Here is a 16,244-nt window from a genome sequence, read left to right on the forward strand (position 1 = left end):
GCCACCCTTGCGTGTTTGAACCTAGCAGACTTTAGAATACTCTTTTAAAAACAACTTCCTGGGGAGGGCATAAAAGGGGCACAATAAAACAAAGTGGAGCGTGTCCTGCGGAGACTTATAGTCGCAGCCGCAGGGGCCCCTCATCTCAATCGATCATAAAAACCCCGATGGGCTCCCCAGAGTGCGATGAAGTAGGTTCAGCCTAGATCTAGTCATGAGGAATCTATCCTGGGCGTTGTACAAATACGCCAGGTATGGTTCCAGTCCTGGGCTAGATTTGGCAAGTAGGTGGGCTCTCACAGTTGGCTTGACCATCTCTGTGTCTTTTAGAAGAGTGATTTTCAAGCTGTTTTACCAAAACACTGTTGTTTTTCATTAACACTTGTGCAGGTTAAATTCCCATACATCCTCTCATGCTACCCAGTGCCCGAGACAACTGTTTGAATGTCTCTGTTTTGTTACAGAAAAGTGATCATGTGCTCAGGGTAGTGCATGTTAATATCGGTCAGCACTTGCATGCTTGTTTCTTTGCCTACATGATCATATGTTGCTCATCACTATAGGCATTTGAGGGTGATTTGCTTTTTTTTTCACGTGTGCCCATTTTCACTGTATTCTACCACAATCTGATAACAGTTATGAGTTGAAAGCCACATAAAAGCTTTAAGATAGATGTCCTAAAAAAAATGTCTTCTCTCATTTTGTTTTTAAATACTTGATTGATAATCTGTGCATTCACTGTATAATATCAGGTGACATTTCTGCTCATTTATTGTCTTCCAGGGCAATCTGGTTCCTACAGATGAGATTTCCGTGTATTACAGATGCCAGTCTGATGGAGATTATTTAGACTCTGTTATCAAGGGTCACACTGATTTCATTTTTGCAACCACCAAATCCCCTCTGAAGTTGTATCCAGTCCCAAGCTCCTCCAACGTGATCATACAAGAGAAGACCCAAGTAAGGGCAACAAACTTCTCAAGCCAATCCTTCTTGTTTTAAGTGTTTACCCTTCTTGTTCTTGCCGTAAACTGAAAAGCTATACTCTCTAAGCATAGGTGACATGCATTTCACAACAAGGGGGCTATGAACTGTGGTAAAAAGATGTGTAAGTTAATTACATTGTTCTTTCTAAATCCCCTTTGTCCTCCTCTCTGCAGGAATCGGATTTTCTAATGCAGTGGTTTTGGGATAAGGTTGCTAAAATCTGAACAATGACTGAGGTTTGGGTTCTGTTTCAAATATATGTTTTGTATGGGAAACCGCATTTACAATGCTGTCAATACCACGCGGGTAGGTTACAACACGGTCGTTACATCGTCCACGTTGTTACCACGCATGGCATTACATCGCAAGTCGTTTCTACGACTTGCGCTAGATGGCGCGCAACACCAAGGAATGTGTTGGATTTTAAATCCAACACATCCCTACTGTTGCGCTAACTGGAGTAGGAATAGTAATTTATACTATTCCTACGTCCAGCGCGCCATCTAGTGCAAGTCGTAGAAACGACTTGCGATGTAAAGCCATGCGTGGTAACAACGCGGACGATGTAACGTCGGCGTTGTAACCTACTGCGTGGTCATGTATGGCGTAGTAACTTCATACATACGATAGGTTATGCTTGTTTTGGACTTTTTTTAATTGAGAAAAAACTCAAAGCAAATAGAAACCTATTTTGTATTCTAGACATGTAGAAATAGCAGATTATCATATCTAACTTACTATAGTAATTTAAAACTATGTGGGAATAGGAGAAGAAGTGCATCTAAATCTAATACTGTAGTAAGAACAACTTTATACTTTAAACTTGCTTTTTATGGATTTGTTATCAATGTTTATTTTTGAAGTCTTCCCTATTGATTACTTTTTCTCATCTTTTGTTGTGAGCCGAACTATAACGTGACAAACTGATTATCTAGCAAATCTGTCTTTTAAAATGTAACTATGCATCTATAACGTTTTTTCTTTTGAGTTATGCCCCAAGAACTGATTACTACTATAGCATTAGAGGCCTCCGTAGTGGGCTTTACTGGACATTAAAGGACTGATACCGCGGTAAAGGCCAGAGTCGAAGGCCAGGGCCTTTAACAAGAGAGTGGGCCTCTAATGGCCTGCTACGGAGCACTCTAAGTCTATTAGAACATTCTGCCCCTAGAGGGCAGAATGTTCTAATTTGTAAAAATACAAAGTGCTCTTGGAACACAATAGGGTTTAAATCCACTCAGGCCTTTGTTCACAGCAACAGTGGTGAAATGAAAAAAGCTTTGGAATGTTGCTCTACCGGTTTCTACCAGGCAGCAGAAGCCCGGAGCACTCCATTGCCTTCAATGGAGTGCTCAACATTCCAATTTTCTAATTGTAATTAAAATCTTTCTTTTGTTTGTTATGTTCTGGGTCACTTCGTACGAAATAGCCAGTTCCTAAGCAAGTGTTTTTGTTTCTGGATTAAGATGGTTCTTTAGAAAGTGTTCTTGTTTCTACCTTGCTTCTCTGGCCACTGCAGTGGTAAGAAGCAATACCTAGGAAAGAAAGTAATACCCTATAAAGGGAAAGGAATTGTACATGGGGCATATAAAAATGTCAGAGGGCCAGTATCCACCTCCTACGTCGTCCCTTAAAATGCTGATGGGTTAAAGATTGTTTTTCATGTTTAACCAATGCTGAAGTGTTCTCTACAGATAAATGGATAAATGTAGCATTGTTTATGCTTGTAATTCTTTGGCGCCAAGGTTCTTGGACCCCCAGCCATTAAACAACCATTTCCCATTCCCTTCAGCTTTAGTGTGGAAAGCGGGGCCCTCAAAAAGCTCAAATATATGACCCTGGGAAGGTCATCCTTACGTGTACCGTCTCATTATGAGCCACTATGTGGTACATAGACACTCCTAAACATAGAAAACAGTTTAAGTAATTGCTTGTGTAATGTGAGTGCGCCACCCAATCTGTGGCTCCCAATCTATGCAGAAAACAAGAAGTAAAGACTGTCTGATATCATGCTGACAGCGAAGACCCAGTCTGCAATGGTTTGTAAAGTTTTTCTTTGGCAGCCTTTTACGGCAGAATCCTGATCTAGAAATATTCTTTTGTGCCACACTTTTTCTTGAATTATGTTTTTTAGAATTCTGCTGTGTAACTGCCTTAGTGACTCTAGCAGTAGAACCTCTTGTCTTGCTTAACTGCAAGTGTAAAACAAGGCCCATCATTCTTATTCACGCTTGCCATTGATTTAACCGAGTGATAGTTTGCTGCTTCCCCACAGCCACGTGATGTAGCCCATGCGTCACAGAATCCAAATGTGTCGACTCTGATTTTAAATTAATTTTAGACTCCATCTTCAGCATCGCTTCTAGTGTAACCTTTGACACCAACAGGTTTGTGGAACCATGACATATGCTGCATTACACAGCACAACGAGTGCTGTTTTTGGAGCGAACTAAAAGTCTGCTTTTTGTTCCTTCTAAGACAGAATCTGAACTCCCTTCTATCTATAAAGAGACAAGGACTAAGAAATTAAATGCAGAATACTGACCTCTTTGGAGGGATTGAATCATATTTTAACAGGTTCTCTTATGTTCCTGGATACAGGAAGTTTGAAAGCGCCATAAAATATCCTTCCTTGTAAGGCATACACTTGCAGCCGTTGCAGTGCAGGATTCCTGATTAGGAGACTCACGTTCGTGCGATTTATACGACAACAGATTTGTTGATCCAGATAAAGCTTCTAGCAGAAGTATTGAACCCGGCAGTTACAGCTGATGTCACAAGCTACTGCAGATTTTCAAGTTGAAATATACCGAATTTGGCGACATGGTTTTTTATCACGCCCTGTTTTCTGAAGTGAGTCTAGCTATTTGGTCTCCTTTTGGGTACACAATAACCTCATTTGACCAGTTCTTATTAATGGTCATGCATTGTAGAAGAGAAGCCAATTGACCAACAAGTCACCACTGCATTGGTTGACATAGGTATTTAAGTCACATCATTAGGATGTGAAGCACACAGCTTCTGACAAAAGCTAGTTTAGCAGCTTATTGTCGTTTTCATATACTGATTGAAACATCTCAGTAATTCTATACAATTGCTTTCTATATAGGGGGCTCTTTTTGAAAAAATTAGTCCTGATGATGGTCTTATAGATGTCAACAAGCAAGACCGAAACGTCGACCCAATCTCCATCACAACAGCATTATTGCTTGAAGGATACCTCTGTACAGAATCAAACTTGGTCTTCTATTATCTATGGAGTTGTATATATGTTATAAATTGATTTGTTGATTTGTATGTACATCCATTCATAACTGTGATTACTGGATGTGTTTCTTTTTTATCCCGGTGATTTGTTTCCTTTGATTGAGTCAATACTAAATAATTTTTCTGATCAAATTAGTTTGCTGTGTGCTTACTTTACCCTTTTTTGTTTTCTTTAGTTCATTTTACTTGTTTAACTTTTGAACAACTGAAAAATGATTTAGTTATCCTGTGGATACAATTGGGTTCAATTGCTTGAACAACCCTAGAATGATATGTTTTAAATCATAGATACTAAGTTCATGAACAAAATCCCTTGTAGCCATTCCTTACCTTGAATTACTCATTGCCCAAGCCTACAAGGGTTTATTGGGTTACCCAAAATTAATTTACTCCTTGTAAGGCAGCCATAGATATCTTGTCCACATTCTCCAAAATGGTGATGAAAAGCGGCTGAGGCCTTCGATCAAAATGGAGAGGCCGAAGAGGCTAGAAAAAACAGGCTAACCAAAATCCTGAAGCATATGTCCACTAGTTGTGGCCACTTCTATTTACTGAAGCTTTTCCTGAGTCTGACTGGGCTGTATTGAGTCATCTTTCATCAAGGGTCGTTTTAAACAAAGACTTGGTCTTTAAAGAACATCTGATTCATAGGTGAGTTGTGGTTCTTCCTCCTTCTACAAAAGCCAAGATCTAATGAGTTCTTAAATTACATTTAATAGATTGAAACATTGGCGAGAGAGATGACAAAGTTCTTATCAGATCATTGAGTATCTTTGAACAAATGGCTTCCTTACAATTCTGCCACAGGACTGGCCTACATAGTAGCTATATTAGACAAGTATATTGACTCCAATGTAGTCCTTCATGGGGTTCGTTTTCTATGCTGACTTCCTAGAAATGCAAAGCCTCCTTCGCCCACAGCAGGGTAAGTAGGACAAAACAGCAGACGAAGTACGGCAGTGTTGCGATGGCTAACTGGATGCACTCTGATACATAGGTTCAGTTCAACAGACAGATCTTCTCTCATAAGTCAAACTCTCCAAAATATATGATTACTACAGAGTCAGTGGGCCTTAGCGCAGTTCGGGAAAAACTGGGGCTCTTTTGAAGGCTTGTTTAGGTCTTGCCTGAGGATATGATTTCTAATTTGGGATATTTTCTATGGTTCGGAAAAAATTGAGGCTCGATGGGAGCCCTGTGTAGGTCTTGCCTATGATTATGCTCTTTCATTTTGGAATAATTGTTATGCCTATGTGTTGATATGTTCCTTGTAGTCCAGCACAGAGGCCTTTACACAGGTCTTGACCCACAAAGAGCGGCAGTGCCAGTCTACTGAATGTATGATAGGATTTTGGTAAAAAATGAACATCGCTGAGTTTACCCTTTTCAGAAGTGACAGACACCTATGCTGACTTCTGCATTTATATATTACTTGAGTACCAAATCTCTTATTTAGTAGCTCAAGAATGTGAATTAAAAAAGACATTTTAGTTTTTACTATCCCAGTAGATCATGCAGTTTGGTTGTGTGAGCCATTACATTACGTCTTTTTAAATGCTGTGACTGTTTGCATCATAATGTTCCCAAATGAGAGGACAAGAAAAATGATCGGGCTTGTTGGCTCTGACCATAATACCAATATTGGGCAGTTGAGTTAGCTGTTAAATCTTTAAAGAATTAAGTATAGTGCAATTTGAGTTTCTTGTTCTTGAAGTACTATCTGAATTGGTGTTACTCAAATTTGTTTGATTTGTCTAAAAGTTTGTTTGGGTTCTAAGCAATAACTTTTTAAAATTACATTCTCTGTTTAGCTGAAAGGATCAGAACTGGAAATCACGCTTGTGAAAGGTGTACCAACTTCTGGGAAATTTATCGTTGCTCCTGCATGTGCCTATGTCAACCTCAACATTTCCATTAATAGCACTGAGCAAGGTACCATGTAATCATTGTTCAATTGGTTTAAAGATTATATTTTAATGAACACATGTTGGGTGAAGGCACACTAATGACCTATTTAGGCTTCCATTAACGTTGCAAGATTTGTTGCATCTGTTGTGGTCCAGCATAGATGTCTGGGCCTAGCATTGCTCCTAAAGAGAAAGCATGTCCAAATCATGCTTCCTAACATCATTTTCAATGTTGCTGTTTGCTACAGCCAGTAGACTGTTCATCGAGATATATATGTATGCAAACATGTCTGTGACTACAATTCGTACTCCAACTCAATTCAGTAAAACTGCATAATTAGACACAATTGTGTTAGTATTTAATTTCTTTCCCTCAAGCAGTTATTAAAAATATTATTGTTCTACCACAGAACATTGTCATGCAACTGATGCTCACATTTAGTATTCACTCTATGTAAGTAAACCACACCACATTCTTTAACTAAGGCATCTTTCAGTTTCAAAGCTTGTTGAGAAATTGTCTTGTAGCTTAAATGTGTGTGGAGATTCTGTGTAAGTTAACCAGCTATCTTGGAGTGTAAAAGTGAAGTTTACTTGAATGTGCTATGGATTGCAACCACTTGTTCCCCTGCACCACCATTTACTTCAGTCTCCTAGAAGGTGTTGCAGGTCAATAGGACGTGTAGCAAGAAGAGCTTATATCAATTCTGCCCACGCACTCCACATGAAGATATTTTATCTGTTAGTCTTTAAACACTTGTAGCATGACGAGTATCCCAACTTAGATTACCCTTGGACAAGAGGCTATATGGCTTAAGATTCTATGACCTGGGTGTCAGTAGTCCACAGCTTTTGTAAGGCCTCTAACAGATTAAAGTGCTTTATTTAGTAAGTGGCAGATCTTGTATTGAATGTTTTTTAAGCTTTTCTTTTCAGACCTTATGCGAGTGTTTTTTGTGGTGATAAAGCACATTTGGTTTTCACTCTGGGTGTCTGGAGACCAGCGAGTGGGGCAGTTGTGTGGTTGTAGGATGCGAAATAGGCCATGGACCGCATTAGCATTGATCACATGATTGAAAATGTTCAATTTGGATCTACTGTGCTTTTTACATTAGGTTTTTCCTGGCTCTGGTTTTTTTGCTTGTGTCCAAACTGTATCCTGTTTTGCTGATAAGTGGTATCTTTTATTCCAGGTTGACAATAGTGATATTTTTTTTCTTTCAAAGGCTTTTGTACTTTACCTAGAATAGAATTTTCTCTCTTTGGAAGTTTATATTTTGCTTTATTTTTTGCTAATGATAGACTTTTATTAATGGCCATGAAATGACTTTAATTGATGCCACTACTTTGTCCCTGTACTCTTGCAGTTTTCAAAGGAAAAGAGTGATATATTCCAAGTTCCAATGGTAATCAATACTTCTAGGAAATTTGAAGGAAATGTTGCTGGAGAACCAGTCTTGGCAGACCCTACTGCCAACATTAACTGGCCTGATAGGCCTATTTCATCAGAATATTTTCATGAGTATTAATTAGTCTTATCCCGAGAAATTAGGGGAGTGTCAAACATTCTTCAAGGGAGGACACTGCCATTCTTTGCCCTAGATTCCTGCTGCCGAAATTGCGGAGACTTATTAACTCATGAGGCCACCATCGCTACCCTAGATGCCACTATACCTACAAAAAAGCTGCCACTTTGGCACGCCGGCCCCAAGCCACCGGGTTTACCCAAGCATTGAAGGCAGAAAAAAGCACTTGCAAAGCATTGGAACGGACCTGCCGCCGATCTAAAGCAATTTCAGACAGGGACAGCTTCAAAGAGAGACAGAGGATATATCACAAGAATCTTAGAAACACTCGGAAGAAATATATCGCTTCTCAATTGGAGCAAGCTGACAACACTTCTAAAACACTTTTCCAGATCCTCAATTCCTTAGTTAATCCTAAAGCCTGCAATCCTGAAGCCGAGCCGTCGCAACTACTTTGTGAGAACATCGCCAGCTTCCTAACGCAAAAGATTGAAGATATTTATGCCAAATTTTCCCCTTGTGGTCCCCGAGAGCCAGATATAGTTACCCCTCTACCGAGTTCCCTGGTGCACGCCCAGTTCTCCCTAAAATCGTTCCCCCTCCTTACTTCAGGAGAAACCGAAACCCTGCTTAAATCTGCCAAGTCAGGGTCTCCTAAAGACCTTATTCCGGCAAAAATTGCTAAAACTCTTGCGTCTGAATTGGCCGGACTCCTAGGGGTAGTTTTTAACAGCTCAATTAGTGAGGGCAAACTTCCAAAGCAATGGAAAGATGCACAAGTTATGCCTATTAGGAAGAACCCTAAATTACCACCAGACGTGATCACAAACTACCGTCCTATCTCCCTGCTCCCTCTCTATAGTAAACTGTTGGAGAAACATATTAACAAGCATCTCTCCTCCTTCGTGGAGATCTCCAACTGCCTGGACTATTCCCAGTCAGGATTTCGACCTAGGTACAGTACGGAAACTGCCCTGGTCAAGGTTTTAGATGACATTAGATTGCAAGCGGACGGTGGTCGAGCAGTTATTTTGGTACTGCTCGACCTATCCGCCGCCTTTGATACCATCTCGCATCAGATTCTTTTGGACAGACTGTGCAATATAGGCATTCAGGATCCAGCCTTGGAATGGCTGACTGACTTTCTCGGGGATCGGACCCAAACAGTCAACTTGGGCCCCTTCAAAGCAAAAACCACCCTGGTCACGAAGGGAGTCCCTCAGGGATCCTGTCTTAGCCACACCCTTTTTAATATTTATATTGCCCCTCTGGCTGTCCTGCTTAGGAAGATCGGGTTTATCCCGGTCTCCTACGCAGATGACACACAGCTGCTTCTTGCCTACGATACCAATGCCCCCAACATTCATGAAATGTTCTCTGAAGGAATGCTCAAAATTAAGGCATGGATGGACCTAAATTTTCTCCAGCTTAATACAAGCAAAACTGAAATCATGCTGTTTACGGAGGCAGTCACCAGCTGGTCCCCGAGCTGGTGGCCGGAAGAACTAGGTGCGGCTCAAACCCCTAAACCAGTTGTAAAACACCTAGGGGTTCTTGTTGACAATAAGTTAAACATGGAGGAACACATAGCATCCACGAAACGGTCCTGCTTCCATGCCCTCAGCCTCTTACGGAAAGTCTTCCACTTCCTCCCTCTCAATACCCGTTAGACCCTGGTACACGCACTGGTACTAAGTCGGCTGGACTTTAGTAACGCGCTTCTTATCTCAGCGAAAGACTCCGCCTTACAGGCCTTGCAGGTGATCCAGAACACAGCAGCCCGATTGATCACCAATGCCCCCTGCCGCACTCCCTCCCTTCCCCTTCTTCACAAACTGCACTGGCTCCCGGTTCGCAAAAGAATTCACTTTAAAATCTGCTGCTTAGTCTTCAAAGGTCTCCACCAGCTTGGTCCATCATACTTATCAAATAAATTGACAGTATACACGCCCTCGTGCAAGCTTCGTTCAGAAGGCAAAGGCTTATGAGTTATCCCCCGCTTCAAGAAAACCAAATGGGGAGGTAAAGCCTTCTCCCACCTTGTGCCCAAATTGTGGAACCAACTCCCGGAGACGCTGCGATTAACCCATAATTACCTCAGTTTCAGGAAGAGGTTGAAGACAATCCTGTTCTGAGCTAGTCTACTTTACCTAAATAGTCTTTAGCGCGGAGATACCCCATGTGGGGCGATTCATGCGCTTTATAAATGAGCCAAATAACAAATCTCGGGAAAGAAATTCCAATGATAAGATGCATGCCACATACGAGTTATGTGCATGTTCCATTGTGTGTTTTATATGTCCTAGAAACAGATATGTTGCATGCAACAACGTTGTACTAATATTACAAATGCAGCATAGGAATAAATACATTTGGTAAGTCAGAGACTTCAAATGTCAGACAAAGGCTGCCGAGCTATAGGGCAGTTTTACAGTTCTGCCGAAACATGTTGACAAGTTAGAAAGACGGCAGAAGTCCATCAACTTCATTACAGTTTTTAATCCAGTGCAGGAATCCCAGAATAAAATACTTTTTTTGCTAGCCCAGGGTTGTTTTTATAATTTTCCAAATGGCCTCAAACCAACACAAAAAGCACTAAGATTCATAACATGCAGTTGAGTCCACCTGGTACCCTTATAGAGATACAGGAGTGAGAAACCCGATGGTGAAGCTAGCCACTACTTTTGGGAGAGGACCCTGCTTTTCCCAGGTGTAGGTAAGTGCACCCCTTTTTGCATGGTTACCCCCCACTGTTTGCCTGGCATCTGATGCAACTTCACTTGATGTGACCTGGGTCCCTTACAATCCGGTTCCCAGGGCCTGTGTTCTTTCCCAAAACTGTACCTTTGTACCCACCATTGGCACATCTCTGGCCACAGGCAAGCCCCATCTAAAAGGTACCAAGGGCACTGTGACCAGAGAAGGCCTCTAACAGCTGCAGCACCTATTGTGCTATCCATAGAGGTCCTGTACCTTAACACCCCCCCCACACACACTGCCATTGCAGGCTGCATGTTTTGGTGCAGAAGAAAGTGAAGAGTCGACATGGCAGATGTACCTGTGTGCCATGCCTACAACCCACTGCCTAAGGCCTAGGTAAGCCACCCCTCTAGCAGGGTGCACTAGCCCTCATTTAAGGGTACAGTGGCATGAACCCTGTACCCCTACAGTGTCTAAGTCAATTCTTAGGTATGAAGTGTGCTACAGCAGTGTAGGCACATCCCTGTATGGGGCACACTGGTATGGTCTCAGGCACCCTGTGCCATAGAGTTCCAATTGAAAGTTCAACAAGACGTGTGGTTTTTCAAACGTAGTTTATTCCGTAAAGTTCATATTTTTTCATATGTTCTGAAGGAATGACGTTAATGTCATAGTATTAAACAGTGCTCCGATGCATTTCGGACGTTCTGTCCTTTATCAAGGAGCTCTACAAGAGATGCAACAAAACATAGAGTCAAGAAAACAGCCTTCACGAAAAAATGAAAAATGAAAAAGTGTGCACTTATTTCCGTGTCAGTATGATGAAAGCGACCGCGTGCAACCCAAGTTGAAATGACCGGTTAAATAAAACGTGACGATTAAACAGACCAGGTGAACACCGTGTTTTTTTGGAAAAATAAATGGTGAAACGTGCAAAAAATGAAAAGAATGATAATAAACTGGCGGATTGGAAAAATAGTGAAGTTTACTAAGGTGATGTATAAATTGCAGCGTGCGTTAACGTTTAAACGGAGAAAACATCCATGTGGTACAACGTTGTAAAAATGCCGGCTGAACAAACATGCACGGAACTTCAGAAACAGCGTGAGTCAAGCGGGTGCTAGCATGGCGTGACGGTACTTACTTCGATACCAGGACGTGTTACATGCAACGGGTCGGGATCAGTTGTGTGGGTTCGGCGGGGAAAGTGTGTGATTGATATATGGAAATGGTGACAACAATCAACAAAGGACTGTACATGAGCAAGTGATAGACTAGCTTGGTGATAACGGCGGCCATTTTTAAGAAGGCTTAAAGAAGTGCAAAATCAAAGGTAAACAATAAAGATACAACAACAGCAGAATGTCAGGGCAAAGCTGTGGATGAATAAATCTTTACAGGTAACAGCTAAGTTCTGTACGGTCGTTAAGACCAAGTGGCTTCTGGGATTGGAGCCTGTAAATCCACGATGTTTCACGTTGGAGCAAAGTCTTATTATTGTCTCTCCCTTCTGTTTTTGGAACCAACTCAAGGACTAGGTATTTGAGTTGGGCCACATTATGATTAGCCTCGTTGAAATGAGTTGCAACGTTGGATTTAGAGTTCTTTGTGCGGATATTAGACTTGTGTTCATTAAGTCGGGTTTTTATCTTTCTGCTGGTTTTTCCCACGTAGATTTTTCCGCATGGGCACTTCAAAAGGTAAATTAAGTTGGATGAATCGCAGGTCGCATCCACATTTAATTTGATGTTGAATCCTCGCATTGGGTGGTTGATGTTGTTGCCTTTAATGATGTTGTTGCAGTTGTTGCAATGGTAGCAAGGGCGTGTTCCAGTGTGTTGCGTGGTGTCTCCTGTCAACGGTGGTTTTGAGAGAATTTCTTTAAGGTTCTTTTTCATTTTTCATTTTTTCGTGAAGGCTGTTTTCTTGACTCTATGTTTTGTTGCATCTCTTGTAGAGCTCCTTGATAAAGGACAGAACGTCCGAAATGCATCGGAGCACTGTTTAATACTATGACATTAACGTCATTCCTTCAGAACATATGAAAAAATATGAACTTTACGGAATAAACTACATTTGAAAAACCACACGTCTTGTTGAACTTTCAATTGGAACTCTATGGCACAGGGTGCCTGAGACCATACCAGTGTGCCCCATACAGGGATGTGCCTACACTGCTGTAGCACACTTCATACCTAGTCATTCGAAGTCGCACTGAACGGATGCGACACCTGCGGAGCACCTGAAAAATACCTTTACTTGTGAAAAAACATTCACCTTCATCATAACTTTACTGTGCGCCAAGCCCCATTTCACATTGTCTCAACGTATTCTTCTGTTCCTCGGCTGGCGGCACTGACCTTTTTGAACTCCAAACATGCAATATGAAGAGATCTCTAAATCTACCGACGCAAGAGCTGACACCTTAGCTTTTGACACTGATGCAACAGCAAGAATTTATGCCTTGATCAATGAAGATTTAACACAGACCACCACCAGCAGAACTAAAGAGCAATGCGTCAAACAATTATTATACTTATCAAAACGTCGCATTAACCAACAACTACATGCCCATACCCTCATCAAGTACCACAAGGTACTCCGGATCCCCCGTGGCCTACGGATTGCCTTAAAACCGTCGCTATGTAAAAACTCTAAATCATTTGTTGAGAAATGGAATGCGATCCTCAACAAGTGTAGTCTGGATCTCATATTATTAATCGTAGAAGAATTATCTGGTATCCTGATTGAACTCACCCACGAAATTGAAATCATACAGGATGAATTGAAAGACGCCATAACAGCAGAGGAACTTAATTCCACCTTAGAGGACATCAAAGTACAACTGGAGAAACATACCAGAGAAATAAACGAACGCAAGATCCGGAAATTCCGCCGGGATACACTGGACTATAAATTAGGAGAGGTCTACACGTGGGCGGATCTATACGCCCAACGACGAAGAAACAAACCCTTCAATCCTAACACCGACACTTCCTCTTCAGGAAGCGACACCACCAATCGCCCTCCTAAAAGAACCCAGACAGGCGCCTCAGCCTCCACAGGCCCATTTCAAGCCACACCATCTACCTCCGACGTAGACTTAACCACCAGTGAGCCTTTTTTAGGCTCAGGCCCAGACAAATCCGCAGACCCAGACGGGGGAAAAGAGCCGGCAAGAAATCAAGAGGAAACTCAACACCAAGCGAGGACCCGAAAAACTCAAAAGAAGAATCGTTAGTGATCAACATTTCAAGTACCAAACTCACTGCTTTTGAGACCAAAACTTTACAAAAGGGCATGTCATTCATCCCTACTCACGACACCAATCTCTTGGAACTGGACGTCAGCACCTTCAAACTCACTAGGAAACTCAGACTGAGACACTTTTTTGAAAATATCCTAGAACCAGCCAGAGAACAGAAACCGGATCAACTTATGGGTTTGCGCCCTCATAGCACCTTCATACCACCGTCCAGTCACAAAAGTATTGACACTTTTGAGACCCTGGTCAAACAGGATATTGCCAAGATTAACTTTCGAAAAAAAACCCGAGGGAACATCACCAATAAAGAATTGGACACTTTGAAGAATCTTGCAAAAAATCCTTCTATCAAATGTATCAAGGCTGACAAGGGCGGCGCCCTAGTAATCCTGAATACGCAACTTTATGACGCAAAAACACGGGAACACGTGATGGACCCTCAAGTATATTTACCTTTGGAAGGTAATCCCACCAATGATTACCGTATGGAATTACAATTGATCATTGACCAAGCCATGACGGATGGGATCATTGATGATAGAACCAAGAGATTTCTCACAGTAGAATACCCAAGAAGTCCGTCCATCACCATGCTACCGAAGATCCATAAAAACTTGATGGACCCTCCATTTCGCCCGATTGTTTCCACTAGAGGCTCAATTCATGAACCTACCGGAAAATTCATAGACCGCTACCTCCAACCCATGGTCTTGCACCTACAAAGCTACATAAAAGACACGACTGAATTTTTGAAAAAATTAAACTCAGTACAAGTTGGTGAGAACGAAAGATTATACCTGTGCACAGCTGACGTCAAAAGCTTATACACTTCGATTCCCCATGATGGGGGGATTAATGCCATTGAACAAGCGTTACTCTCAGCAGAGATGGATGAGTCCTTGAAACCTTTCATATTGGAACTGATGATATACACTTTATATCACAGCTACTTCAAGTTTGATGACAAGTGGTACCTCCAGATGTCCGGGATGGCCATGGGCAATTGTGCGGCACCGACGTACGCAAATCTCTACATGGGCAACTTCGAACTTTGTCACATTTACCAAAATGCCAACTGGATGAGTCATTTGAAACTTTATGTACGGTACATTGATGACCTGTTTTTCATTTGGAACGATTCTAAAGAAAACCTGGAATCGGCCCTCATTGAACTCAACACGAAAGACGACCGCATTGAGTTCACCTGGAACATCAGTGCTCAGGAGATAACTTATTTGGATGTTTTGATTAAACTCACTCCCCAAGGCATTGTAACAGATCTGTTCCGTAAGCCCACTGACCGCAACAATTCCTTACTCTTTAGCAGTTTCCATCAAAATTCATTGAAGCGACATTTACCTTTCAGCCAACTTCTTAGAGTGACACGGATTGTGTCAGACCCAGCAACAAGGATGATTCAAATTGAATCTATGAAAACCAGATTCAGAGACAGAGGATACCCCGAGGATATCCTCCAAGACGCAGTTCAGCGAACTACCGCAATTCCTCGTGAGCAAACTTTACAACGAACTGTGAAACCAGCTGACCATAGGATGGTTCTTGTGTCGAGGTACTCCACCTCAAGTAAACGCTATAAAAACATCATTTTAAGACATTGGAGAATTCTCTCCTCAGAGCCTGACTTTAAGGATCTGTTCAAAGAACCACCGATCTTCGCATACACTAGACCAAAGAACCTTAAAGAAATTCTCTCAAAACCACCGTTGACAGGAGACACCACGCAACACACTGGAACACGCCCTTGCTACCATTGCAACAACTGCAACAACATCATTAAAGGCAACAACATCAACCACCCAATGCGAGGATTCAACATCAAATTAAATGTGGATGCGACCTGCGATTCATCCAACTTAATTTACCTTTTGAAGTGCCCATGCGGAAAAATCTACGTGGGAAAAACCAGCAGAAAGATAAAAACCCGACTTAATGAACACAAGTCTAATATCCGCACAAAGAACTCTAAATCCAACATTGCAACTCATTTCAACGAGGCTGATCATAATGTGGCCCAACTCAAATACCTAGTCCTTGAGTTGGTTCCAAAAACAGAAGGGAGAGACAATAATAAGACTTTGCTCCAACGTGAAACATCGTGGATTTACAGGCTCCAATCCCAGAAGCCACTTGGTCTTAACGACCGTACAGAACTTAGCTGTTACCTGTAAAGATTTATTCATCCACAGCTTTGCCCTGACATTCTGCTGTTGTTGTATCTTTATTGTTTACCTTTGATTTTGCACTTCTTTAAGCCTTCTTAAAAATGGCCGCCGTTATCACCAAGCTAGTCTATCACTTGCTCATGTACAGTCCTTTGTTGATTGTTGTCACCATTTCCATATATCAATCACACACTTTCCCCGCCGAACCCACACAACTGATCCCGACCCGTTGCATGTAACACGTCCTGGTATCGAAGTAAGTACCGTCACGCCATGCTAGCACCCGCTTGACTCACGCTGTTTCTGAAGTTCCGTGCATGTTTGTTCAGCCGGCATTTTTACAACGTTGTACCACATGGATGTTTTCTCCGTTTAAACGTTAACGCACGCTGCAATTTATACATCACCT

At 41.8% G+C, this 16,244-nt stretch overlaps 1 protein-coding gene across 1 annotated transcript in view; it reads left to right on the plus strand.

Moving 5' to 3' along the window:
- IARS1 (isoleucyl-tRNA synthetase 1) overlaps window positions 1–16,244 on the plus strand; it is a 548,404-nt gene that overhangs the window by 423,057 nt on the left and 109,103 nt on the right. The window contains exons 29-30 of the mRNA XM_078661397.1: window positions 784–960; window positions 6,066–6,186. Coding sequence (XP_078517523.1) covers window positions 784–960; window positions 6,066–6,186 — 298 coding nt within the window. The remainder of the gene's footprint in view (window positions 1–783; window positions 961–6,065; window positions 6,187–16,244) is intronic.

Source organism: Lissotriton helveticus, chromosome 9 (genome assembly GCF_964261635.1).
Source record: "Lissotriton helveticus chromosome 9, aLisHel1.1, whole genome shotgun sequence".
Classification (NCBI taxonomy): domain Eukaryota; kingdom Metazoa; phylum Chordata; class Amphibia; order Caudata; family Salamandridae; genus Lissotriton; species Lissotriton helveticus.